The sequence below is a fragment of the Stegostoma tigrinum genome, chromosome 1, assembly GCF_030684315.1.
Source record: "Stegostoma tigrinum isolate sSteTig4 chromosome 1, sSteTig4.hap1, whole genome shotgun sequence".
Taxonomy (NCBI): Eukaryota; Metazoa; Chordata; class Chondrichthyes; order Orectolobiformes; family Stegostomatidae; genus Stegostoma; species Stegostoma tigrinum.
Window position 1 is genome coordinate 188,787,640 of NC_081354.1, and position 25,694 is coordinate 188,813,333.

A 25,694-nucleotide genomic window follows, 5' to 3' on the forward strand; every position below is an offset into this window, starting at 1 on the left:
CAGCGTGCTGCACAGCACCTTGTCACAGGCCTTTCAGAAATCCAAATAAATCACGCCCACAGCTCTCCTTTGTCTAACTTTGTCATTACCTCCAAAAAAATTTGTAAGATTTGTCAGCTACGACTTCTCCTTGATGAAACCATGCTGACTAGGCCCCATTTTACCATACAATTTCAAATACTCTGCAATCTCATCTTTAAAAATTGACTCTAAAATCTTACCAAAGATCGAGGTAAGGCTAACTGGACTTTAATTTCCTGTCTTCCGACACTCCCTTCTTAAACAGGATGTTACATGAGCCATTCTCCAGTGCTCTGGGACTCTTCCTGACTCCAGAAATTCATTACAGATCACCACCAATACCTGCACAATCTCCTCAGCTACCTCCTTCAGAACACTTGAGTGTAGTCCATCTGGTGCAATGATTTATCCACCTTCAGATCTTTCAGCTTCTCCAATACCTTCTCCTTCATGATGGCCACTACACTCCTGTCTGCCCCCAACCTTGCTGAAATTCTGGTATGTTATTTGTGTCTTCCACCATGAAATCTGATGTAAAGTATCTATTCAGTTCCTCTGCCACTTCCTTGCTCCACATTACTACTTCTCCAGTCTCAATTTCCAGTGTTCACGCTTGCATCGCTCAACTTTTAGATGTCTATAAAAACTTTAGCAATCTTCCTTTACATTACAACCTAGCTTACCCTTGTGTTTCATCTTCTCCCCACCTTATTGCTATTTTAGTTGTTCTCTGCTGGTTTTTAAAGGCTTCCCACCAATCTTCATGGCATAGTATGCCTTTGGCTTTCCGCTGTCCCTGATTTCAGACATGATTAACTTATCCTCTCCTTAGTATGCCTCTTCTTCCTTGGGATGGATTTCTGCTGTGCATCCTAAATTACCCCTAGAAACTGCTGCCATGTTCCTTGCTAGGCTCCCCTTCCAATCAACTTTGGCCAGCTCCTCCCTCATTTCTTTGCAGTTTCTTTTAGTCTATTGTAATACATTACATCTGATTTCAGCTTCTTCCTCTCAAATTGTGGGGTGGTCACTGCTCCCTAGGGGTTCCTTCACTTTTAGTTCCCCTGGTATCTGCCTCATTGTACATCACTAAATCACTAACTGCTTGTTCCCTGGGGGGCTTGACCGCAAGCTGCTCCACAAATATCATCTCATAGACATTTCCACAAATTCCTTTTCTCAGGATCTGCTACCAACCAGATTTTCCCAGTCAATCTGCACACTGAGTCTTCCATGGCTATTGTAATCGTGCCTTTCTTACATATCTTTTCTATCACTTGATTTATTTTCTAGCACACATCCTGGCTATTGCTAGGAGGCATGTACATAACTTCAATTAGGGATTTTCTTTTACCTTGCAGTTCCTCAACTCTGCCGAAACTGATTTTACATCTTCTGACCCTATATTCCTTCTTGCTATTGATTTCATTTGACAAGGCAACTCTGTCCCCTCTGTACTCTTGGATATTTAGTTTTCAGCTCTGGTTCCCTTGTAGCCATGGCTCTGTGATTTCAGTGTCTTCCTCTCAAACTGCAGGGTGGTTTCGATCATATTATAGTCACTGCTCTCTTGGGGTTCCTTCACTTCCAACACCGTACCTACTAATTTCAATGTGTACTACAAGATCAAGTACCTTGTTCCATACACTGTGCACATTTTAGTAGAACACACTCGGTCCTATGTTGAACACCCACCACATCCAACCCCTTCTCATAGTTGCCCCTGAAATTACATTCCTGACCCTTTCCATATGCTCTGTATTATTACTTAAGCTGGAAGTTTTAATAGGACTTCAAAGATGCTGATTGGCAGTCAGGGTGAAGGTTTGCATCGGTGCAGTCACCACTGCCAAAAGGAGGACCTCAGTGAAACACCCTGCACGTTGGAGAGAAAACAAGCATCCAGTGGAGGGCTGCAAAGAGACTGATTGGCGGTTTGGTTGAAGTAGTGGGCAAGGCACGTATCGTTTATAGTACTATTTTTTGGCTTCTAATCTCTAAGGAAAGAAGAGCCATGGGGGGCTGGATGTGATTTTATCAAACATAAAGTACTCTCCAAGGTTCAGTTTTAAGAAGTAAACCATGGCGAGAGTGTTCAAGGTCTTGGTTCGCTCCTCTTGCTCCATGTGGCAGGCTGGACACAGTTCCAGTCCCCCGGGTCAGCATATGTGCAGGAAGTGTCTCCAGCTACAGCTTCTGGAAGCTCAGCTTTCACTGCAGGAGCGGGGACACTGTGGAGCATCCACAAGGTGGAGAATACTGTGGACAGCACAAACAGAAAGGTGGTCGCACTGCAGGCAGGAAAGGAATGGCAGAGTAAGAGAGATAGGCAGGTACTGCAGGAATCTCCAATGGCTATTCCCTTGTATACACCATTTTGGATAGTGTTGAGGGGAATGACCTCTCAAGGGAAAGCAGCAGCAGCTGAACATATTGTACCATGGGTGGGTTCTGCTGCAGACGGAAGGGCTAAAAAGTGTGTCAGAGCAATAGTTGTAGGGTACTCAATTGCAAAGGGAATAGACAGGTGTCACTTTGGCCACAAACTCCAGGATGGTATGTTGCCTCCCTAGTGCTAGGGTCAAGAACGTCTTGGAGTGGGACTATGATAGTAAAATGTACGGTATGCAGGGTAGTTTGATCTTAGAGTAGGATAATAGGTTGGCGCAAAATCATGGGCCATCGGGCCTGTACTGTACTGGACTGTTCTATGTTCTATGTTTGGGTACAGGGCAATCTGGAGTGGGACAGTGAACAGCCAGTGGCCATGGTACACATCGGTACAAACAACATTAGCTAAAAAAAGGGATGAGGTCCTAAAAACAGAACACGGGAGCTTGGAAAAAGTTAAGAAATCAGATCTCAAAGGTAGTGATCTCAGGATTACTACAGGTTCCACATACCAGTCAGTGGAGAACTGATAGGATACATCAGATGACTGTAAAGATAGTGTCAGGGGGAAGGTTTCAGATTCTTGGGGCATTGGGACTGGTTTTGGGAAAGGTGAGACATGTAAAAGTTGGATAGGTTACATCTAGGCAGGACTAAGACTGATGTCCTAGGGAGAATGTTTGCTAGAGCTAATGAGGTGGATTTAAACTAATATGCCAGGGGAATGGGAATCTATGAAAGGAGTCAGAGAAGGGAGCAAGAACAAAAACAAAAGGTAAAAAAGGGAATAAAAAAAGCATTAGGCAGAGAAACCAAAGACAAAATTCAAACAGGGCTATTGAGAAAAATAAAAGCGAGACAAACAATGTTAAAAAGACACACTTAAAGGCTTTGTGCCTGAATGCGAGGTGTAGTTGCAATGAAAGATAGTTAATCATGCAGACAGATGTAAATGGGCCCGAGACATGGCTGCAGGGTGACCAGGGATAGGAATTGGGTGTCCCAGGGTATTCAGTGTTTCGGAAGGACAGACAACAAGGAATAGGTGGTGGAGTTGCATTGCTGGTTAAAGAAGAAGTTATCATAATAGTGAGAAAGGATACTAGCTCTGACAATGTGGAGTCTGTATGGGTAGAGTTGAGAAATACCAAGGAGCAAAAAAACATTAGTTGATGTCAAACTGCAGTGGTGATGTTGGGAATGGCATTAAACAGGAAATTAGAGATGCATGTGATAAGGGAACATTGGTGAATATGGGTCATTTTAACCTGCATATGGACAGGGCAAATCAAACTAGCTGCAGTGCTGTAGAGGAGGAATTTCTGGAGTAAATACAGGATGGTTTTCCGGACCAATATGTGGAGGAACCAACTAGAGCAGGACATCTTTGACTGAGTACTGTGTAATGAGAAGGGAATCATTGCCAGTCAAGCTGTGCAAGACACCTTGAGTGACCATAACATGATAGAATTTATTTTTATGAAATTGGAGAGTGAGGTAGTTGATTCAGAGGCTAAGGTGCTGAAGCTTAATAAAGGAAACTATGAAGATATGAGGCGTGAGTTGACTTGATAGATTGGGGAGACTTTCTTAAAGGGGTGACAGTGGGAAACACTCAAGAAACACATCCAGGCAGTGCAACAGCTGTTTATTACTGTTTGGCACAAAAGCAAAATGGGTAAGAGGGCCAATCCATGGCTTACAAAGGAAATTGGAGATAATATCAGATCCAAGGAAGAAGCATGAAGATTGGCCAAGAAAAATAACATACCTGAGAAGTGAGAGCACGTTCAAATTCAGCAAAGAAGGATCAAGGGATTGATTAAGAAGGGGAAAATATAGTACAGAAGTAAGCTTGCAGGGAATGTGAAGATTTTTGACACTAAGAGTTTCTATAGGTATGTGAACAGAAGGAGATTGGTGAAGACAAATGTGGGGCTTCTACAGACAGAAATGGGGGAATGTATAATAAGGAAGAAAGAAATGGCTGAGCAACTGAATACATACTTTAGTTCGTGTCCTCTTTTATGAAGACAGAACAAGATACCAAATGCAATGTCACTCCAAAAGTCAAAAAGGGAGGCAGAGAGAAAACAGGAAATTATAGCCTGTAAGCCTAACGTCGGTAGTGGGGAAAATTCTCAAATCCATTATCAAAGACTTTATAGCTGTGCATTTAGAAAGCAGTGGCACGATCAGATAGAGTCAGTACGGATTTATGAATGGGAAATCATGCTTGACAAATCTGTTGGAATTCTATGAAGAGACAACTAGTAGCCGTGACAAATGGGAGCCAGTTGATGTGGTTTATTTGGACTTTTAGAAAGTGTTGACAAAGTCCCCCAAAAAGATTAGTGCGCAAGAATAAAGTGAATGTGATTGGGGAAAGTGTACTAAGATGGATAGAAAACTGGTTGCCAGAGCGTTAACAAAGAGTAGGAATTAATGGGTCCTTTTCAAATTGGCAGGCAGTAACTAGACTGTACCATAGGGATAGGTGCTGGGATTCCAGCTATTTACAAAATATATTAATGATTTGGGTGAGGGAACAAAATGTAACATCTCAAAGTTTGCAGATGATACCACGTTGGGTGGGAGGGTGAACTGTCATGAGGATGCAGAGTGTTATCGCATAGCTTCCTAGCTCACTGGACTCAATATCAATAATTTTGGACCTAAACTCTCCTATGTCCTAGCCCACTATCCCACATACCAGGCCTTGCTATCACACTTGGAATGTTGTGTTCAGTTCTGGTCACCTCATTACAGCAAAGATGTGGAAGCTTTTGAGAGGGTGCAGAGAAGGCTTACGAGGATGCTGCCTGGACTGGACGGCAGGTCTTATGAGGAAAGGTTGAGGGAGCTCAGGCTTTTTTCATTGCAGCAAAGAAAGATGAGAGGTGACTTGGTCGAGGTTTACAAGATGATGAAGGACATAGATAGAATGGATAGTCAGAGACTTTTTTCCAGGGTGGAAATGGCTGTTACAAGGGGGCAAAATTTTAAGGTTAGAGAGATAGTAGGAACTGCAGATGCTGGAGAATCTGAGATAACAAGTTGTGGAGCTGGATGAACGCAGATGAAATGTTTTCTGAAGAAGGGTCCAGACCCAAAATAACAGCTTTCCAGCTCCTCTGATGCTGCTTGGCCTGCTGTGTTCATTCAGCTTTACAACTTGTTATCTCAGAATTTTAAGGTGATTGGGGGAATGTGCAGGGGAGATGTCAGAGGTTGGTTCTTCACAGAGAGAATGGTGGATGTGTGGAAGGCGCTGCCAGCAGCGGTAGTGGAGTCTGATACTTCAGAGACTTATGAGCAACTCTTGGATAGGCACATGGATGATAGTAAAATGTGGGGTATGCAGGATAGATTGATCTTAGTGGGATAATAGGTTGGCACAACACCGTGGGCTGAAGAGCCTGTACTGTGCTGTACTGTTCCATGTTCATAATCTGCCATTAACACCACTAGTTGTTAGTCACTAAACTGCTAGACCCCATTAACAACTATTCACCCTCGCAGCCAAATCATTATCCTCCGACACTTCTGCCATTTACAATCCGACCCCACCACCCAAGACATTTTTCCATCCCCTCCCCTGTCTGCTTTCCGGAGAGACCACTCTCTCCGTGACTCCCTTGTTCGCTCCACACTGCCCTCCAACCCCACCACACCCGGCACCTTCCCCTGCAACCGCTGGAAATGCTACACTTGTCCCCACACCTCCTCCCTCACCCCCATCCCAGGCCCCAAGATGACATTCCACGTTAAGCAGAGGTTCACCTGCACATCTGCCAATGTGGTATACTGCATCCACTGTACCCGGTGCGGCTTCCTCTACATTGGGGAAACCAAGCGGAGGCTTGGGGCCCGCTTTGCAGAACACCTCCGCTCAGTTCGCAACAAACAACTGCACCTCCCAGTCGCAAACCATTTCCACTCCCCCTCCCATTCTCTTGATGACATGCCCATCATGGGCCTCCTGCACTGCTACAATGATGCCACCCGAAGGTTGCAGGAACAGCAACTCATATTCCGCCTGGGAACCCTGCAGCCATATGGTATCAATGTGGACTTCACCAGCTTCAAAATCTCCCCTTCCCCTACTGCATCCCTAAACCAGCCCAGTTCATCCCCTCCCCCCACTGCACCACACAACCAGCCCAGCTCTTCCCCCCCACCCACTGCATCCCAAAACCAGTCCAACCTGTCTCTGCCTCCCTAACCGGTTCTTCCTCTCACCCATCCCTTCCTCCCACCCCAAGCCGCACCCCCAGCTACCTACTAACCTCATCCCACCTCCTTGACCTGTCCGTCTTCCCTGGACTGACCTATCCCCTCCCTACCTCCCCACCTACACTCTCTCCACCTATCTTCTTTACTCTCCATCTTCGGTCCGCCTCCCCCTCGCTCCCTATTTATTCCAGTTCCCTCCCCCCATCCCCCTCTCTGATGAAGGGTCTAGGCCCGAAACGTCAGCTTTTGTGCTCCTGAGATGCTACTTGGCCTGCTGTGTTCATCCAGCCTCACATTTTATTATCTTATTATCAACTCCTTTGTCTGTCCAACTGTTCTTCTCTTGTCTTGGGCTCTATCCCATCGCTTACACGTTACCCACACCCCTCCCTATTTTCTGCATATAAAGTGACATTTTCCCAGCTACCGTCAGTTCTGGGGAAGGGTCACCGAATCCTAAACGTTACCTCTGATTTTTTTTTCACAGACGCTGCCAGGCCTGCTGAGCTAAACCTCTGTTTTTGTTGCTGATTCACAGCATCTGCAGTTCTTTCAGTTTTTAAAGAGCTAACAGACCAGTTAAACAAATAATACGGATTTGTCTTTACTAAGGAGGATACAAATAAGTTTCTGAAATGCAAAAGGACAGCGGGTCAAGCATGATGGAGAATGTAATGGCGGCGCAGGCTTGAAGGGCCAAATTGTCGACTCCTGCACCTATTTTCTATGTTTCTATGTAAGCCAGTACCCTCACGAAATTCAAATATTACACTAAAATTATGGCCTTCCTTTCATAACAAAATCAAAACACAAATCAAGTTAGATCACTTCACCCAGAGACCCAAGTTATCAAACATATAGCATGAATATTCATCACAAACACTAACTGAACCAGCTGGACTAATTCCTTTATTATAATTCACGTACGATTCCAGGTTCAGTACTCACCCACACAGATATAGTTGTTCTTTGTAGCTGCGATTCCTCGTGCAAACACAGCCTCTGCTGGGAAATGGAAAAAGGCAAAAAACAGAATTCTTCTTCATCACAGTGTCTTGGTCCAGGAATGAGCCATTGCACATAACCTGCTCTGTATGGTATGTAAATCTCCAGTCCACTCAGTGAATGCCAATCTTTCCACTAGTTCAGATCCTTTTCATATCCAAATTTCAAAAACATCATCATTCACTGAGTGAGGAGACTAGGGAGCTAGAATTTAAACTAGTATAAGGAAAATTCAATTGTATCACCTCAAAACATCCCATGTTGTATGAATTGGCCTTTTGGAGGGTAGCACCGAGGAATCACTGCCCTGGCTGAGACAGTTCTTTTTAAAAATAAAATGTCATTCAGGGGAATGGATGAACACAGCAGGCCAAGCAGCATCTCAGGAGCACAAAAGCTGACGTTTCGGGCCTCGACCCTTCATCAGAGAGGACGTTTTGGGCCTAAACCCTTCTAGGCCTGAAACGTCAGCTTTCCTGCTCCTGAGATGCTGCTTGGCCTGCTGTGTTCATCCAGCTTCACACTTTGTTATCTTCTTTCTTTCTTTTCCCACCTTTTCTCTGCAGTTTTTTTAAAGTTCTTCTTAGCTTTTTCTAGAGGGAGCCAGTTCACGGAGGCAACAGCTGTGACAGCAACCATTGGGGGCTGAGAGCGACGGCTTCGCTGGTTGGCCACAAGAAGGTTGGTGTGCCCGGGCAGAACTCTGGCAGTTTGTGAAATCATGGAAGAGCAGAGGGGCCTAGAGCAACCCCAGAGCATGATTCTAGTTGCCTGGTGAGACAGCAATGTAGAGGCCAAAGGATCAAGAGATCAACCCTGTGGGACTGAGATCTAGTTTGCATGGTGAAAGTCCAGAATGGAGCAACCTCAGGCCTATAGCTAAAGAATACTCTATTATTTGGAACTTTTAACTTTATTTCTTATTTACTACTTTATACTGACAAGAATCATTGATAGAGATAACAAATAGCAATAGGCCCAGGGCCCAACCCTGAGGCACCACTAGTCACAGGCCTCCAGTCAGATAAACATCCTTCCACTATTACTCTCTTTTCACTACCATCAAGCCAACTGTGTATTCAATTGCCAGCTGTCTCTGGATTCCATGCAATCTAACCTTCCAGAGCAGCCTTCCATGTAGAACCTTATCAAAGGCCTCACTGAAATCCATATAGACCATGTCTACTGCCATGCCCTCATCAATCTTCTTGGTCAGGATAATAAAATGTGAGGCTGGACGAACACAGCAGGCCAAGCAGCATCTCAGGAGCACAAAAGCTGACGCTTCGGGCCTAGACCCTTCATCAGAGAGGGGGATGGGGGGAGGGAACTGGAATAAATAGGGAGAGAGGGGGAGGCGGACCGAAGACGGAGAGTAAAGAAGATAGGTGGAGAGAGTGTCGGTGGGGAGGTAGGGAGGGGATAGGTCAGTCCAGGGAAGACGGACAGGTCAAGGAGGTGGGATGAGGTTAGTAGGTAGCAGGGGGTGCGGCTTGGGGTGGGAGGAAGGGATGGGTGAGAGGAAGAACCGGTTAGGGAGGCAGAGACAGGTTGGACTGGTTTTGGGATGCAATGGGTGGGGGGGAAGAGCTGGGCTGGTTGTGTGGTGCAGTGGGGGGAGGGGACGAACTGGGCTGGTTGAGGGATGCAGTCGGGGAAGGGGAGATTTTGAAGCTGGTGAAGTCCACATTGATACCATATGGCTGCAGGGTTCCCAGGCGGAATATGAGTTGCTGTTCCTGCAACCTTCGGGTGGCATCATTGTGGCAGTGCAGGAGGCCCATGATGGACATGTCATCAAGAGAATGGGAGGGGGAGTGGAAATGGTTTGCGACTGGGAGGTGCAGTTGTTTTTTGCGAACTGAGCGGAGGTGTTCTGCAAAGCGGTCCCCAAGCCTCCGCTTGGTTTCCCCAATGTAGAGGAAGCCGCACCGGGTACAGTGGATGCAGTATACCACATTGGCAGATGTGCAGGTGAACCTCTGCTTGATGTGGAATGTCATCTTGGGGCCTGGGATGGGGGTAAGGGAGGAGGTGTGGGGACAAGTGTAGCATTTCCAGCGGTTGCAGGGGAAGGTGCCGGGTGTGGTGGGGTTGGAGGGCCGTGTGGAGCGAACAAGGGAGTCACGGAGAGAGTGGTCTCTCCGGAAAGCAGACAGGGGAGGGGATGGAAAAATGTCTTGGGTGGTGGGGTCGGATTGTAAATGGCGGAAGTGTCGGAGGATAATGCGTTGTATCCGGAGGTTGGTAGGGTGGTGTGTGAGAACGAGGGGGATCCTCTTGGGGCGGTTGTGGCAGGGGCGGGGTGTGAGGGATGTGTCGCGGGAAATGCGGGAGACGCGGTCAAGGGCGTTCTCGATCACCGTGGGGGGAAAGTTGCGGTCCTTAAAGAACTTGGACATCTGGGATGTGCGGGAGTGGAATGTCTTGTCGTGGGAGCAGATGCGGCGGAGGCGGAGGAATTGGGAATAGGGGGTGGAATTTTTGCAGGAGGGTGGGTGGGAGGAGGTGTATTCTAGGTAGCTGTGGGAGTCGGTGGGCTTGAAATGGACATCAGTTACAAGCTGGTTGCCTGAGATGGAGACTGAGAGGTCCAGGAAGGTGAGGGATGTGCTGGAGATGGCCCAGGTGAACTGAAGGTTGGGGTGGAAGGTGTTGGTGAAGTGGATGAACTGTTCGAGCTCCTCTGGGGAGCAAGAGGCGGCGCCGATATAGTCATCAATGTACCGGAGGAAGAGGTGGGGTTTGGGGCCTGTGTAGGTGCGGAAGAGGGACTGTTCCACGTAACCTACAAAGAGGCAGGCATAGCTGGGGCCCATGCGGGTGCCCATGGCCACCCCCTTAGTCTGTAGGAAGTGGGAGGAGTCAAAAGAGAAGTTGTTGAGTGTGAGGACGAGTTCAGCTAGGCGGATGAGAGTGTCGGTGGAGGGGGACTGGTCGGGCCTGCGGGACAGGAAGAAGCGGATGGCCTTGAGGCCATCTCCATGCGGAATGCAGGTGTACAGGGACTGGACGTCCATGGTGAAGATGAGGTGTTGGGGGCCAGGGAATTGGAAGTCCTGGAGGAGGTGGAGGGCGTGGGTGGTGTCACGGACGTAGGTGGGGAGTTCCTGGACCAAAGGGGAGAAAATGGAGTCCAGATAGGTGGAGATGAGTTCGGTGGGGCAGGAGCAGGCTGAGACGATGGGTCGACAGGGCAGGCAGGTTTGTGGATTTTGGGAAGGAGATAGAAACGGGCCGTGCGGGGTTGGGGAACAATGAGGTTGGAGGCTGTGGGTGGGAGGTCCCCTGAGGTGATGAGGTCGTGAATGGTGTTGGAGATGATGGTTTGGTGCTCGGGTGTGGGGTCATGATCGAGGAGGCGGTAGGAGGTGGTGTCGGAGAGTTGGCGTCTGGCCTCGGCGATGTAGAGGTCAGTGCGCCATACTACCACTGCGCCACCCTTGTCTGCGGGTTTGATGGTGAGGTTGGGGTTGGAGCGGAGGGAGCGGAGGGCTGCCCGTTCTTGGTCATTTCACCAAAGAACTCCTAACAAATTTGTGAGGCATGAACTCTCATGCTGACTACTAATCAAGCCCTGTTTTTCCAAATACATGTACATCTTATCCCTCAAAATCTTCTCAAGTAACTTACCCACAGAAGATGTTAAGCTTACCGGTCCATAATTCCCAGGTTTTTCCTTGCAGACCTTGAGCAAGAGCGCTACACTCACTACCCTCCAGCCTTCTGGGACTTAATCCATGGCTAACTGATGCAAATCTGTCAGTCAGGGCCTCTTGCAGGATATCTTGGGTATATCCGATCAGAACCAAGAGATTTGAGCACCTTTATACGTTTTAATACTTCCAACACGTCCTCTACTGTGATAAGGACTGTCCCCAAGATATTGCCACAGACATCCCCAAGTTCTCAAGTCTTCATGTCTGACTCCACATTAAACTCAGAGGAGAAATGTTCAATGAGGACGTCGCCCATCTCCTGCAGTTACACACATATATGTGCACTTTGGCCCTTGAGGGATCCTATTCTTTCTCTGGTTATTCTTTTTTCTTTAATATACTTAAAGAATCTCTTTGGGTTCACCATCTCAGCCAAAGGTATCTAGTGCCAATTTTATACCATGTGGACTTCCTCCTTCTGTAAATTCCTGTATCCCCTATTTATCTCCAGAGATTCCCTTGATCCCAGCTGCCTGCTCCTGAGCCATGCCTCCTTCTTTTTTCTGGTCAAAACCTCAATATCTCATGCCATCCAGGATTCCCTACTCCTGACAACCTTGCCCTTCACCCTCACAGGGACACACAGACCTTGAACTCTAGCTATCACACTTTTAAAGGCCTCCCAGTTGCCCGAGGTTCCTTTGCCTGCAAACAAACTACTCCAATCCAGCCCTGCAAGATCCTAATTCCATCAAAATTCGCTTTGCCCCAGTTTAGAACTTGAACCTGTGGACCTGTTTTGTCCTTTTCCATAACTATTTTAAAATTAATGGAACTATGGTCGCTGGTCCCAAGGTGCTCCCCCACTGTCACCCTAGTCATCTGTCCTGCCCTATTTCCCAAGAGTAGGTGGAGTTTTGCCTCATCCCAAGTAGGACAATATATATACTGCTTAAGGAAACTTTCCTGAACACATTTAACAAATTCCACCCATCTACACCCTTAATACCAGGGCAGTCCCAGTCTATGTTAAGAAACTTAAAAAATTTTAACAAATCTAACAAATTTGTGAGGCTATGACAACTTCAGTGCTCCTGCAAGGCTCTCCAATTTCCATGCATTTTGTTCCTTTAATTCCTGTTGACTATTTGGGGGCCGATAGTACAATCCCAAAAATGTCACCACCCCCTTCTTATTTCTGAGCTCCATGCAAGAAGCCTCACTGGATGGTCCCTCAGTTATTTAATCTTTGACGACTGCTGTAATACTCCCCTTCATCAAAAATGCAGCTCCCACTCCCTTCTTTCCTCCACCTCTGTCCTGTCTAAAGCACCTATACACTGGCACATTAAACTGACAGTCCTGTCCCTCCCTTAGCCATGTTTAAGTAATGGCAATAATATCCCAGTCCCACACACCTATCCACACCATGAGTTCATCAGCCTTACCTGTCAGCCCTCTTGCATTGAAATAAACACAATTTAATTCGACAGGTTTTCCTCGTTCCCTGACCTATTCCAGCCTGACCTGTCTCTTCAATTTGTTATTTCTGACTATTGTATCTCCTTCCAGCCTCGTACATGCCTCCCAGCTGTTGAGGAACCCATGCCTCCCCCACTCTGCAACACTAGCAAAGGAGGATTTAAACTAGATTGGTAAAGGAGTGGGATCACGTAACAATAAATCTAATTCTGGATGTAAGTTTGCTCGCTGAGCCAGAAGGTTCGTTTTCAGATGTTTCGTCACCATTCTAGGTAACATATAGCCACCAGGATACATGAACATCAACTAGCCACAAAAAGACATGACCCATTATCACCAGTATCCTTCCATGCAGATGAGGAAGGACACCACTTTGAAAATGGGACAACACATCCATCCTAGGACAAGCCAAACAGAGACACGCACGAGAATTCCTAGAAGCATGGCATTCCAACCAGAACTCCATCAACAAACACATTGATTTGGAGCACATCTACCACCCTCTGAGAAAAAGAACAGGAAATGACATCACCAACACAGGAAATGACATCACCAACCCAAGGAAACCTAAACACATAAATAGAAAGCGGGACATAATACCAGCGCTTCACTGGAAGCTCACTGATGACGTTACCTAGAATGGTGACGAAATGTCTGAAAACAAACCTTCCAGCTCAGCGAGCAAACTTACATCCAGAATGTCAACCCGAGCTACAAATCTTCTCGAAACTCGCTAAATCTAATTCTAATTCTAATTTATAGCACATTCTTAGTTGCCCTTGAGAAGGTGGTAGTGAGCTGGTTTCTTGAACCGCTGCATTCCATTTGCTTTCAGAATACACACAGCGCTATTATGGAAAGGGGTTCCAGGGAGGGGATTACAGCATTATCGGAGGTGCAGCAGTGAGGGACAGCTGTCCAAACAGTGGGTTAACGTTGAGGAAACATAGAACATAGAACAGTACAGCTCAGTACAGGCCCTTCGACCCACAATGTTTTGCCAATCTTTTGCCCTAATCCTAAGGTCTATCTCACCTCCACCACTACCTCATACTATCATCCATATGCCTATCTAACAATTGCTTAAATACCCCTAATGAGGTCAACTCCACTACCCTCTCTGGAAATGCATTCCACACCCCGACCACTCTCTAAGCAAAGAACCTACCTCTGATGTCTCCCCTATATCTACCTCCACTCACTTTAAAACTATGCCCCCTCGTAATAGCTACCTCCACCCCAGGAAAATGTCTCTGGCTGTCCACTCTATCTGTACCGCTGATCATTTTGTACATCTCGATCAAGTCACCTCTCATCCTTCATTGTTCTAAAGAGAAAAGCCCTAGCGCTCTCAATCTTTTCTCGTAAGACCTTCCATCCATTCCAGGCAACATCCTGGTAAATCTCCTCTACACCTTTCCAACGCTTCCACATCTTTCCTGTAATGAGGCGACCAGAACTGGACACAATACTCCAGAAGCGGCCAAACCAGGCTTTTGTACAGATGGAGCATAACTTCACGGCTCTTGAACTCAATCCCTCTATTAACGAAAGCAAATGCACCATTAGCCTTCTTAACATCTCTATCCACCTGGGTGGCAGCTTTCAGGGAACTGTGGACATGAACCCAAGATCCCTCTGCTCCTCCACACTGCCAAGAATCTTTCCGTTAACCCTGTATTCTGCTTTCAAGTTTGTCCTTCCAAAATGAATCGCCTCACACTTTTCAGGGTTAAACTCCATCTGCCCCTTCTCAGCCCAGCTCTGCATCCTATCAATGTCCGTTTGTAACCTAGAACGGCCTCCCGCACTGTCTACAACTCGACCCACCTTCATATTGTCCACAAAATTACTAATCGACCCTTCTACTCCTTTTCCACTCCTTCAGAATTTTCTGAAGGAGTGTATAGGCCCGAAACATCAGCTTTCCTGCTCCTCTGATGCTGCTGGGCCTGCTGTGTTCATCCAGCTCTACACTTCGTTATCTCAGATTCTCCAGCATCTGCAGTTCCTACTATCTCTGATACAGTATTGAAGGAAAGCTGCTCTGACAGAGGCAGTTTTTATTTTATTCGGTCATGGCCTGTGGGCATCACTGGCTGGCTAGTTTTTATTTCCTGTCTGTATTTGGCCCTTAAGAAGACGGTTGTGAGCTGCCTTCTTGAACCGCTGCAATCCACCTACTGTAGGTTGACCTGCAATACCCCTTGTGAGGGAATTCCAAGATTTTAACCCAGCAACATTAAGGGCATGGCAGTATATTTCCAAGTGAGGATAGCAAGTGGCTTGGGGACGGGACTTGCAGGTGTTCCCATATATCTGCTGCCCTTTGTCCTTCTAGATGGAAGAAGTCGTGGGTGTGAAAGGTACAGTTTAAAGATCTTTGGTAAATTTCTGCAGTGCATCTTCTAGATAGTACACATGGCTGCTTTTGAGGAATACTGCACTGTTAGAAGTGGAATCTGTCACCTAGGTGTACGATATTCCAGGATACTGTTTGAAGTAGACTAAAGTAATTCATCTAGTGTTCAGGCCAGTCTATATTTCTCTATCAACTTCAGTAAAACAGAAGTAGCTATGTCAGAATGCTGTAGAATGTGGGCCCAGTTCCCCATCTACAGGTTTGGAGATTTGGAGAGTTGACAAGTTGGATATAAAATTGGCTTGGCCATAAAAGACAGATGGGAGTGGTGAAGGGATGTTTTTCTGACTGGAGGTCTGTAACCAGTGGTGTTCTGCAAAGATCACTGTTGGTCCCTCTAATGTATATTAATGATTTGGATGAAAATATCAGTGATCTGATTTGTAAGTTTGCAGATGACACTAAAATTGGTAGAGTTGTGGATAGTGAGGAAGGATTTCAAAGGATCCAGCAGGTTTTAGATCGGCTGGAAAGTTAGACAGAGAAACGACAGGTCGAGTTTAATTCGGACAAATGTGAAGACACTTAGGAGCATTGTTATACATAGGGATCTTGGAGTCCATACTTACACCTCCCTAAAGGCGGAAACAAGGGGGACCAGCATTGGCTCGTGTGGGCCGAGTGTGAACTTGAGTGGGCCCAGCATAGACCTCATGGTGGCAGTGAGTGAACCTTCAAATGGTACAGGAATTTTTTTAACTTAATCTCAATGCTTAACTATTCCATATAGTAATTGTCATTGCCTAGAGGTTCATCCAGCCCTTCTGTGAGAAATGTATCAATCAATTGGAAACATTGTCAATGAAACCTTTCGCAGTATTTCGGCACAAAGCTTTTCACAAGTACCTGTTGGCATTTCTGGAGTATCCACTGCGTGCCAGTACACCATGATGGAGCCATCTGATTCATACATCTGTAAAGGCATGTGCCATGAGTTTACTAGAAATACTTACACATCCACTGCTTTAACTATTACATTGTAACTGACTGATCCAATACATAAAAACTGCCCAATCACTCAACAGCGATGATGAGAATCATGAAGTCTGTTCAATGGTATGGCAGTCTTAAAGACACATCAACAAAAAAAAGAGAGAACACTTTGGGGCTATATTTAATGTACACAACGGTTGGTATCCAAGAGAACAACCTATGGAATTTTCTGCTACAGAAAGCAGCTGATATCAAAAATATTGAACGTTTCAAAGCAAGAGTCAGATATAGTTCTTGGGGCTAAGGGGATCAAAGGGTATAGGCAGAAAGCAAGAGGAGGGTACTTAGTACGATGATCAACCATGGTCATATTGTAGAGTTGTACAATACAGGAAAGGCCTTCACCTATCAAGTTTGCACTGACAAAACTACTATAAATCTACACTAGTCCCACTTTCCAGCATTTGGCTCATCACTGAAATGTTATGACATTTCTAATGCTCATGCAAGAACTTTTTCAAAGGTATGAGGTTTCCCATCTCAACTACCCTCCCAGGCAGTGGAATCCAGTCACAACCATCCTCTGGGAGAAAATTTGTTTTCTCAAATCCCATTTAAACCTCCTGCCCTTCACCTTAAAATTATGCCTCCTTGATACTTACCTTTCAACTAAGGGGAACAGCTGCTTTCTATCCACCCTGTCCACACCCCTCAGTGAGGTACTATCTCAGCCTTCTCTGTTCTAAAGAGAACATCCAGAGTTTACAGACAGTGGGAACTGCAGATGCTGGAGAATCTGAGATAATAAGGTGTACAGCTGGATGAACACAGCTGGCCAAGCAGCATCAGAGGAGCAGGAAAGCTGACGTTTTGGGTCTGGATCTTTCTTCGGAAAAAAAAACAGAGCGTATATACAGTTTCTCTGCATAGCTAAATATGAATGGAGCAGTCAGCTTGGATGGATTACTTCTGCTCCTGTTCTCTATGTTTGAAAAGGCTACTCAGTCACTCCTCATTAAATCACTCTCCTGATCACAACCTATCTCTCTGTCCCAAGATGCACACTATAAACCCTCAATTTCCTCATCTCATTTTGTCCCATTTAACACACTCACCATCTTTCAATAAATGGTTGTAGTAGGAGATGAGGTGAATAGTTAATTGTTGAATACTATCATTAATACATATAAATCACAAATTCACTCCACTGTCAGTCTCAATAGCTTTGATTCCTTTCAATTCCAACTCCAAAAACAAATAGGATTTAATTCACTTTGACTAATGTTTCATTTACCAGCTTCTCACAAGGTAACTGCAACAAAAATATTTATACAGTAATGTCTCAAGGTACTTCACAGAAACACAACAAAACAAAACATGACAGGAAGCCACAAGGACATATTAGATCAGATGCCCCAAGACCGGGCAAAGACATTGGTTTTAAGGAGTGTCCTAAGAAAGATAGTAAGCTAGAGGGGTGCAGGAGGGAATTCCAAATGTGGAATGAAGGCATCTGAAGACTCAGCCAACACTGCTGGACAATTAAAATCAGGGATGCACAAACAGTCAGATTAAAAGCAGCACAGCTACCTTGTAGACATCATGTGGTGGGAAGAGCTCACAAAGAGACTTGAACAATTAAATGAGATTATACTGTAGATGTATATATTCAGACTGACTTTAGCCCCACCCCTACCTGAATGCCTTTCTGTGATGCCAGTACGAGGAGAATGCGAGAAGGTAACACACACCATGAAGCCTGGAGGAAGACAGAGGAAAGATGTTCAGTAATAACGTAGATAAGTAGGAACTGCCGATGCTGGAGAATCTGAGATAACACGGTATGAAGCCGCTTCTCTGATGCTGTTCGGCCTGCTGTGTTCATGCAGCATGTTATCTCAGTAATAATATATCTACTTTTATATTCTGACAATGTGAAAGAAATCACAGCTGGCTAAAGGGTTATTATTTCTGTTTATTCATTCATGAATGTGGGTTTCACGATGGGGCCAGCATTTATTACCCATTCCTAGGTACTCTGGAGAAGGTGATGGTGCACTGCTCAATCCACGTGGTACACTATAAAGGGAGGGAGCTCCACGATTTTGATCCAGGGTCACTGCGGGAGTCAGGATAGTGTGGAGTTTGGAATGGAACTTGTAGATGGTGGTGTTCCCTCGTGTTTGCTGCCCTTGTCCTTCCAAATAGTGGAGGTCACAGGTACAAAGAACAAAGAAAATTACAGCGCAAGAACAGGCCCTTTGGCCCTCCAAGCCCGCGCCGATCCAGATCATCTATCTAAAGCTGTCACCTATTTTCCAAGGATCTGTATCCCTCTACTCCCTGCCCATTCATGTATCTGTCTAGTTACATCTTAAACGACGCTATGGTGCCCACCTCTACCACCTCCACTGGCAATGCATTCCAGGCACCCACCACCCTCTGCGTAAAGAATTTTCCGCGCATATCTCCCTTAAACATTTCCCCTCTCACCTTGAAATTGTGGCCCTTAGTAATTGAGTCCCCCACTCTGGGAAAAAGCTTCTTGCTATCCACCCTGTCTATACCCCTCATGATTTTGTAGACCTCAATCAGGTCCCCCCTCAATCTCCATCTTTCTAATGTAAAGAATCCTAATCTACTTAACCTCTCCTCATAGTTAGCACCCACCATACCAGGCAAGATCCTGGTGAACCGCTTCAGCATCCTCTCCAAAGCATCCACAACCTTTTAGACAATAAACAACAGGTGCAGGAGTAGGCCATTCGGCCCTTCGAGCCGGCACCACCATTCATTATGATCATGGCTGATCATCCACAATCAATATCCTGTTCCTGCCTTATCCCCATAGCCCTTGATTCTACTATCTTTAAGAGCTCTATCCATCCCTTTCTTCAAAGTATCCAGAGACTTGGCCTCTACTACCTTCTGGGGCAGAGCTTTCCGTACATCCACCACTCTCTGGGTGAAGAAGTTTTACCTCAACTCTGTTCTAAATGGCTACCCCTTATTTTTAAACTGTGTCCTTTTGGTATTTTGGTGACCAGAACTGTGTGCAGTACTCCAAATGTGGTCAAATCAAAGTCCTATACAACTGCAACATGACCTGCCAACTCTTGTACTCAATACCCCGGCCAATGAATGAAAGCATGCCCTATGCCTTCTTGACCACTCTATCGATCTGCGTTGCCACCTTCAGGGTACAATGAACCTGAGCAGCCAGATTTCTCTGTGCATCAATTCTCCCCAGAACTTTTTATTGACTGTACAGTTCGCTGTTGAATTGGATCTTCCAAAATGCATCACCTCGCATTTGCCTGGATTGAACTCCATCTGCCATTTCTCCTCCCAACTCTCCAGTCTATCTATATTCTGCTGCATTCTCTGACAGTCCCCTTCTCTATCTGCTACTCCATCAATCTTAGTGTCATCTGCAAACTTGATAATCAGACCATCTATACTTTCCTCCACATCATTTATCTATATATAAATACAGTCAACATGGCTTTGTGAGGGGTAGGTCATGCCTCACAAACCTTATCGAGTTTTTTGAGGATGTGACTAGAAAGGTTGATGAGGGTCGAGCTGTGGATGTGGTGTATATGGACTTCAGTAAGGCATTTGACAAGGTTCCCCATGGTAGGCTCATTCAGAAGGTCAGGAAGAATGGGATACAGGGGAACTTAGCTGCTTGGATACAGAATTGGCTGGCCAACAGAAGACAGCGAGTGGTAGTAGAAGGAAAATATTCTGCCTGGAAGTCAGTGGTGAGTGGAGTTCCACAGGGCTCTGTCCTTGGGCCTCTACTGTTTGTAATTTTTATTAATGACTTGGATGAGGGGATTGAAGGATGGGTCAGCAAGTTTGCAGACGACACAAAGGTCGGAGGTGTCGTTGACAGTGTAGAGGGCTGTTGTAGGCTGCAGCGGGACATTGACAGGATGCAGAGATGGGCTGAGAGGTGGCAGATGGAGTTCAACCTGGATAAATGCGAGGTGATGCATTTTGGAAGGTCGAATTTGAAAGCTGAGTACAGGATTAAGGATAGGATTCTTGGCAGTGTGGAGGAACAGAGGGATCTTGGTGTGCAGATACATAGATCCCTTAAAATGGCCACCCAAGTGGACAGGGTTGTTAAGAAAGCATATGGTGTTTTGGCTTTCATTAACAGGGGGATTGAGTTTAAGAGTCGTGAGATCTTGTTGCAGCTCTATAAAACTTTGGTTAGACCGCACTTGGAATACTGCGTCCAGTTCTGGTCGCCCTATTATAGGAAAGATGTGGATGCTTTGGAGAGGGTTCAGAGGAGGTTTACCAGGATGCTGCCTGGACTGGAGGGCTTATCTTATGAAGAGAGGTTGACTGAGCTCGGTCTCTTTTCATTGGAGAAAAGGAGGAGGAGAGGGGACCTAATTGAGGTATACAAGATAATGAGAGGCATAGATAGAGTTGATAGCCAGAGACTATCTCCCAGGGCAGAAATGGCTAGCACGAGGGGTCATAGTTTTAAGCTGGTTGGTGGAAAGTACAGAGGGGATGTCAGAGGCAGGTTCTTTACGCAGAGAGTTGTGAGAGCATGGAATGCGTTGCCAGCAGCAGTTGTGGAAGCAAGGTCATTGGGGTCATTTAAGAGACTGCTGGACATGTATATGGTCACAGAAATTTGAGGGTGCATACATGAGGATCAATGGTCGGCACAACATTGTGGGCTGAAGGGCCTGTTCTGTGCTGTACTGTTCTATGTTCTATGTTCTATGTTCTATATCACAAACAACAGTGGTCCCAACACGGATCCCTGTGGAACACCACTGGTCATAGTTCTCTACTTTGAGAAACTCCCTTCTAATACAACTGTCTGTCTCCTGTTGCCCAGCCAGTTCTCTATCCATCTAGCTAGCACACCCTGGACCCCATGTGACTTCACTTTCTCCATCAGCCTGCCATGGGAAATCTTATCAAATGCCTTACTGAAGTCCATGCACATGACATCTACAGCCCTTCCCTCATCTATTAACTGTCACTTTCTCAAAGAATTCTATTCAATTGGTAAAACATGACCTTCCCTGCACAAAACCACTCTGCCTGTCACTAATATGCCCATTTTCTTCCAAATGTAAATAGATCCTATCCCTCAGTATCTTCTCCAGCAGCTTCCCCACCACTGATGTCAGGCTCACTGGTCTATAGTTACCTGGACTATCCTTGCTCCCCTTCTTAAACAAGGGGACAACATTAGCAATTTTCCAGACCTCTGGGACCTTACCTGCGCTTAAGGATGCTGCAAAGATATCTGTTAAGGCTCCAGCTATTTCCTCTCTCACTTCCCTCAGTAACCTGGGATAGATCCCACCCAGACCTGGGGCCTTGTCCACCCTAATGCCTTTTAAAATACCCAACACTTCCCATCTCCTTATGCTGACTTGACATGGAGTAATCAAACATCTAGTCCTAACCTCAATATCCATCATGTCACTCTCCTTGGTGAATACCAATGCAAAGTGCTCACTAAGAATCTCACTCATTTTCTCGGACTCCTCGCATAACTTCCCTCCTTCATCCTTGAGAGGGCCAACCCTTTCTTATGTTACCCTCTTGCTCTTTATGTACGAATAAAAGGCTTCGGGATTTTCCTTAATCCTGTTTGCTAAAGATATTTCATGACTCCTTTTAGCCCTCTTCATTACTTGTTTCAGATTGGTCCTACTTTCCCAATATTCTACCAAAGCTTCGTCTGTTTTCATATGTGGATTTACCTTCAAACCAATCTGCATTCCCCACCTCCCGCAAAATTTTGCTACAGTTGGCCTTCCCCCAGTTCAGCACTCTTCCTTTAGGACCACTCTTATCTTTGTCCATCAGTGTTTTAAAACTGATGGACAAACTTTCGGAATTGTGATAGCTATTCCCAAAGTAATCCCCTACTGAAACTTCAACAACCTGGCTGGGCTCATTCTCCAACACCAGGTCCAGTATGGCCCCTTCCCGAGTTGGGCTACTTACATATACTCCAGAAACTCCTCCTGGATGCACCTTACAAATTCTGCTCCATCTAAACCCCTAACACTTAGTGAATCCCAGTCAATGTTGGGAAAATTAAAATCTCCCATCACCTGCATCTTGTTGCTCCTACACCTTTCCATAATCTGTCGACATATTTGTATCTCTATCTCACGCTCGCTGTTGGGAGGCCTTAGTACAGCCCCAGCATTGTTACTGCACCCTTTCTGTTTCTGAGTTCTGCCCATATTGCCTCACTGCTTGAATCCTACGTACTGCCATCCTTCAGCACAGCTGTGATAGGACATAGAACAGAGAACAGTACAGCACAGTACAGGCCCTTCAGCCCACAATGTTGTGCTGAACTTTTACCTGAAATCTTAGGACTATCTAACCTCCACCCCACTACCTTATACTATCATCCATAGGCCTATTTAATAGCTGCTTAAATGTCCCTAATGAGACCGACTCCACTACCGTCTCCAGAAATGCATTCCATGCCCCTACCACTCTCTGAGTAAAGAAACTACCTCTGACGTCTCCCCTAAATCATCATCTTTTCATTTTAAAAGTATGTCCCCTCGTAAAAGTTACCTCCACCCTAGGAAAAAGTCTCTGGCTATCTACTCTGTCTACCTCTAATCATTTTGTACACCTCTATCAAGTCACCTCTCACCCTTCGTTGTTCTAAAAAGCGTTGGAACTCTCAACCTTTCCTCGTAAGACCTTCCCTCCATTCCAGGCAACATCCTGGTAAATTACCTTTTCCAATGTTTCCACATCTTTCCTGTAATGAGGCAACCAGAACTGGAACAATACTCCAGATGTGGCCGAACTAGGCTTTTGTATAGCTGGAGCACACCTGCATGGCTCTTGAACGCAATCCCTCTATTAATGAAAGCTAACACACCATAGGCCTTCTTAACAACTCTATCCACCTGGGTCACAGCTCTCGGGTAGCTGTGAACATAAACCACAAGATCCCTCCGTTCCTGCACTCTGCCAAGAATCTTTCCGTGAACCCTGTATTCTGCTTTCAAGTTTGTCCTTCCAAAATGAATCACCTCACACTTTCCAGGGTTAAACTCCATCTGCCACTTCTCAGCCCAGCTCTGCATTCTCCCAATGTCCCTTTATAAACTAGCGCAGCCCACCACACTGTCCACAACATGACCCACCTTCATGTCATCCGTGAAATCGCCAATCCACCCTTCCACTCCTTCATCCAAATCATTTACAAAAATCACAAATAGAAGAGGGCCCAGGACAGATCCTTGTGATACACCACTCGTAACTGAGCACCATGTTGAATATTTTCTGTCCACTACCACCGTTCCTCCACCCCTTTTACCTCCCTCTGTATCCCGCCTGAAGCATCTATTGGCTCCTAACTCCGTAAATTCTGCTCATAGGACCTCATTCCATTTATTACCTATATCATTGGTACCTATATGCACCACGACAGCTAGCTGTTCACGCTTCACCTTCAGAATGTCCTGCAGTCAATCTAGGACATCACTGACCCGTGCACCGGGGAGGCAACATACCATTTGGGAGTATCATTTTCAACCACAGAATCACCTATCTACTCCGCTGACAATCGAATCCCCAACGACTATAGACGTTCCACTCTTTCTCCCACCCTTCTGTACAGCAAAGTCAGTCACAGTGCCGTGAGCCTGGCTACTGCTGCCTTCCCCTGGCGAGCCATCTCCCCCAACAGTATCTGAAACGGAATACCTGTTTTGGAGGGAGATGTCCACAAGGGACACCTGCACTGCCTTCCTGCTTTTTCTCTGCCTTTTGATCACCGATTCCCTTTCTCCCTCAGCAATCCTAATCTGAGGTGTGACCAATTTGCTAAACGTGCCACCTACAACTTCCTCAGCATCGCGTATGCTCAAATGTAAGTCCATCTGCAGCTCCAGAGCCATCGTGTGGTCTAACAAGAGCTGCAGCTGGACACACTTCCTGTACATACAGGAGCCAGGGACATCAGCCGCGTCCCTGAGCTTCCACATTGAGCAAGAGGAGCATGACATGGGTCTGGGATCTCCTGTCATTTTTACTCCTAAGCTTAACTTAGTCCTACTAATATCAAATACTAGTCAAATGAAATGAAAAGATTTTTGTCAAATCACTCTACTTACCAGCACATGATAAAAAGAAGAAAAAGAAAATCCTTACATTATCAACACACCACAGAGTCTGAGATAATAGGAACTGCCGATGCTAGAGAATCTGAGATAACAAGGTGTGGAGCTGGATGAACACAGCAGGCCAAGCAGCGTCTTAGGTGCAGGCAAGATGACGTTTCGGGCCTTCACCCTCATCTGATGAAGCGTCTGGGCCTGAAACGTCAGCTTTCCTGCTCCTAAGATGCCGCCTGGCCTGCTGTGTTCATCCAGCTCCACACCCCATTACACCACAGAGTCTTTTCTTTTTGGCCAGAGGAGGAGGGCGTGAGATAATACACGTGTAGTGTCTCGGATTTAGCCACTGCCCAAATATATCAGTTCACTCACTTTCCCAGTCAGCAATTCGACTGCTCCCACTCAGCTCTGCTGCTAAAATGGAGAACTTACCTTCCCGGCAGCCCACTGGTCCTCGCTCTGACCGCTCCCACCACTGCTGCAAAAAAGGAGCATGGAAAATGGTGTGGAAGATGACGTTGAAGGAACCTGGGTGTATTGTTGAGGGGCACTCTAGGTTTTCATTTGTTCATGGGAATGTGGCGTTACCTGCGAAGCCAGCATTTACTGCCCATCCCTAATTACCCAGAGTGTAGTGAAGAGTCAACCACATTGCTGTGGGTCTGCAGTCAGACCAGGAAAGGATAGCAGATTTCCACCCCAAAAGGACATTAATAAACCTGATGTGCTCTTCCTACAATTGACAATGGTTTCACAGTCATATTAGACTACTGATTCTGAATTGAAATTCCAGTATCTGCCCTAAGATAACAAGGTGTAGAGCTGGATGAACACAGCAAGCCAAGTAGCATCCGAGGAGCAGGGAAGTTGATGTTTCAGGTTGGGATCCTTCTTCAGAAATGAGGGCAGGGGGGAGCTCAGAAATAAATAGAGAGAGGAGAGATGGGGCTGGGGAAGATAAGTGGGAGGTGATTGGTGAGCGCAGGTTGGCAGTGGTGGGGATTGGTCAGTGGGGTGGGAGGAGCAGATAGGTGGGAGAGCATACAGACAGATTGTGTCATGCTGTGTCTGGTCAAGGAGGCGGGGATGAGAGGGAGGGTTGGTCATGGGATGAGGCCAGGGGTGGGGAGGTTTTGAAACTGATAAAATCCACATTGAGACCATTGGGCTGTAGGCTCCCAAGGTGCAATATGAGGTGCTGCTCCTCCAGTTTGCAGGTCATTGTGACACTGGAGGAGGCCCACGATGGACATGTCACCCAGGGAGTGGGAGTTGAAATGGTTCACAACCAGGCGTTGTCGTTTGTCACGAACACAACATAGTGCTCTACAAAGCGATCTCCAAGCCTCCACTTGGTGTTACCAATGTAGAGGAGGCCACATCCTCTATGCACAG

At 46.1% G+C, this 25,694-nt stretch overlaps 1 protein-coding gene across 3 annotated transcripts in view; it reads right to left on the bottom strand.

Annotated features, from left to right (window-relative positions):
- wdr54 (WD repeat domain 54) overlaps nucleotides 1–25,694 on the bottom strand; it is a 90,894-nt gene that overhangs the window by 35,984 nt on the left and 29,216 nt on the right. Inside the window, exons 3-5 of one of the 3 annotated variants that reach the window (XM_059650757.1) lie at nucleotides 17,846–17,908; nucleotides 16,063–16,129; nucleotides 7,597–7,650 (exon numbers count right to left, since the gene is read on the bottom strand). In XM_059650757.1, coding sequence (XP_059506740.1) covers nucleotides 7,597–7,650; nucleotides 16,063–16,129; nucleotides 17,846–17,908 — 184 coding nt within the window. Of the gene's footprint in view, nucleotides 1–7,596; nucleotides 7,654–16,062; nucleotides 16,130–17,845; nucleotides 17,909–25,694 lie in introns of all 3 variants that reach the window. The other 2 variants (XM_059650756.1, XM_059650762.1) reach the window with 2 other exon arrangements.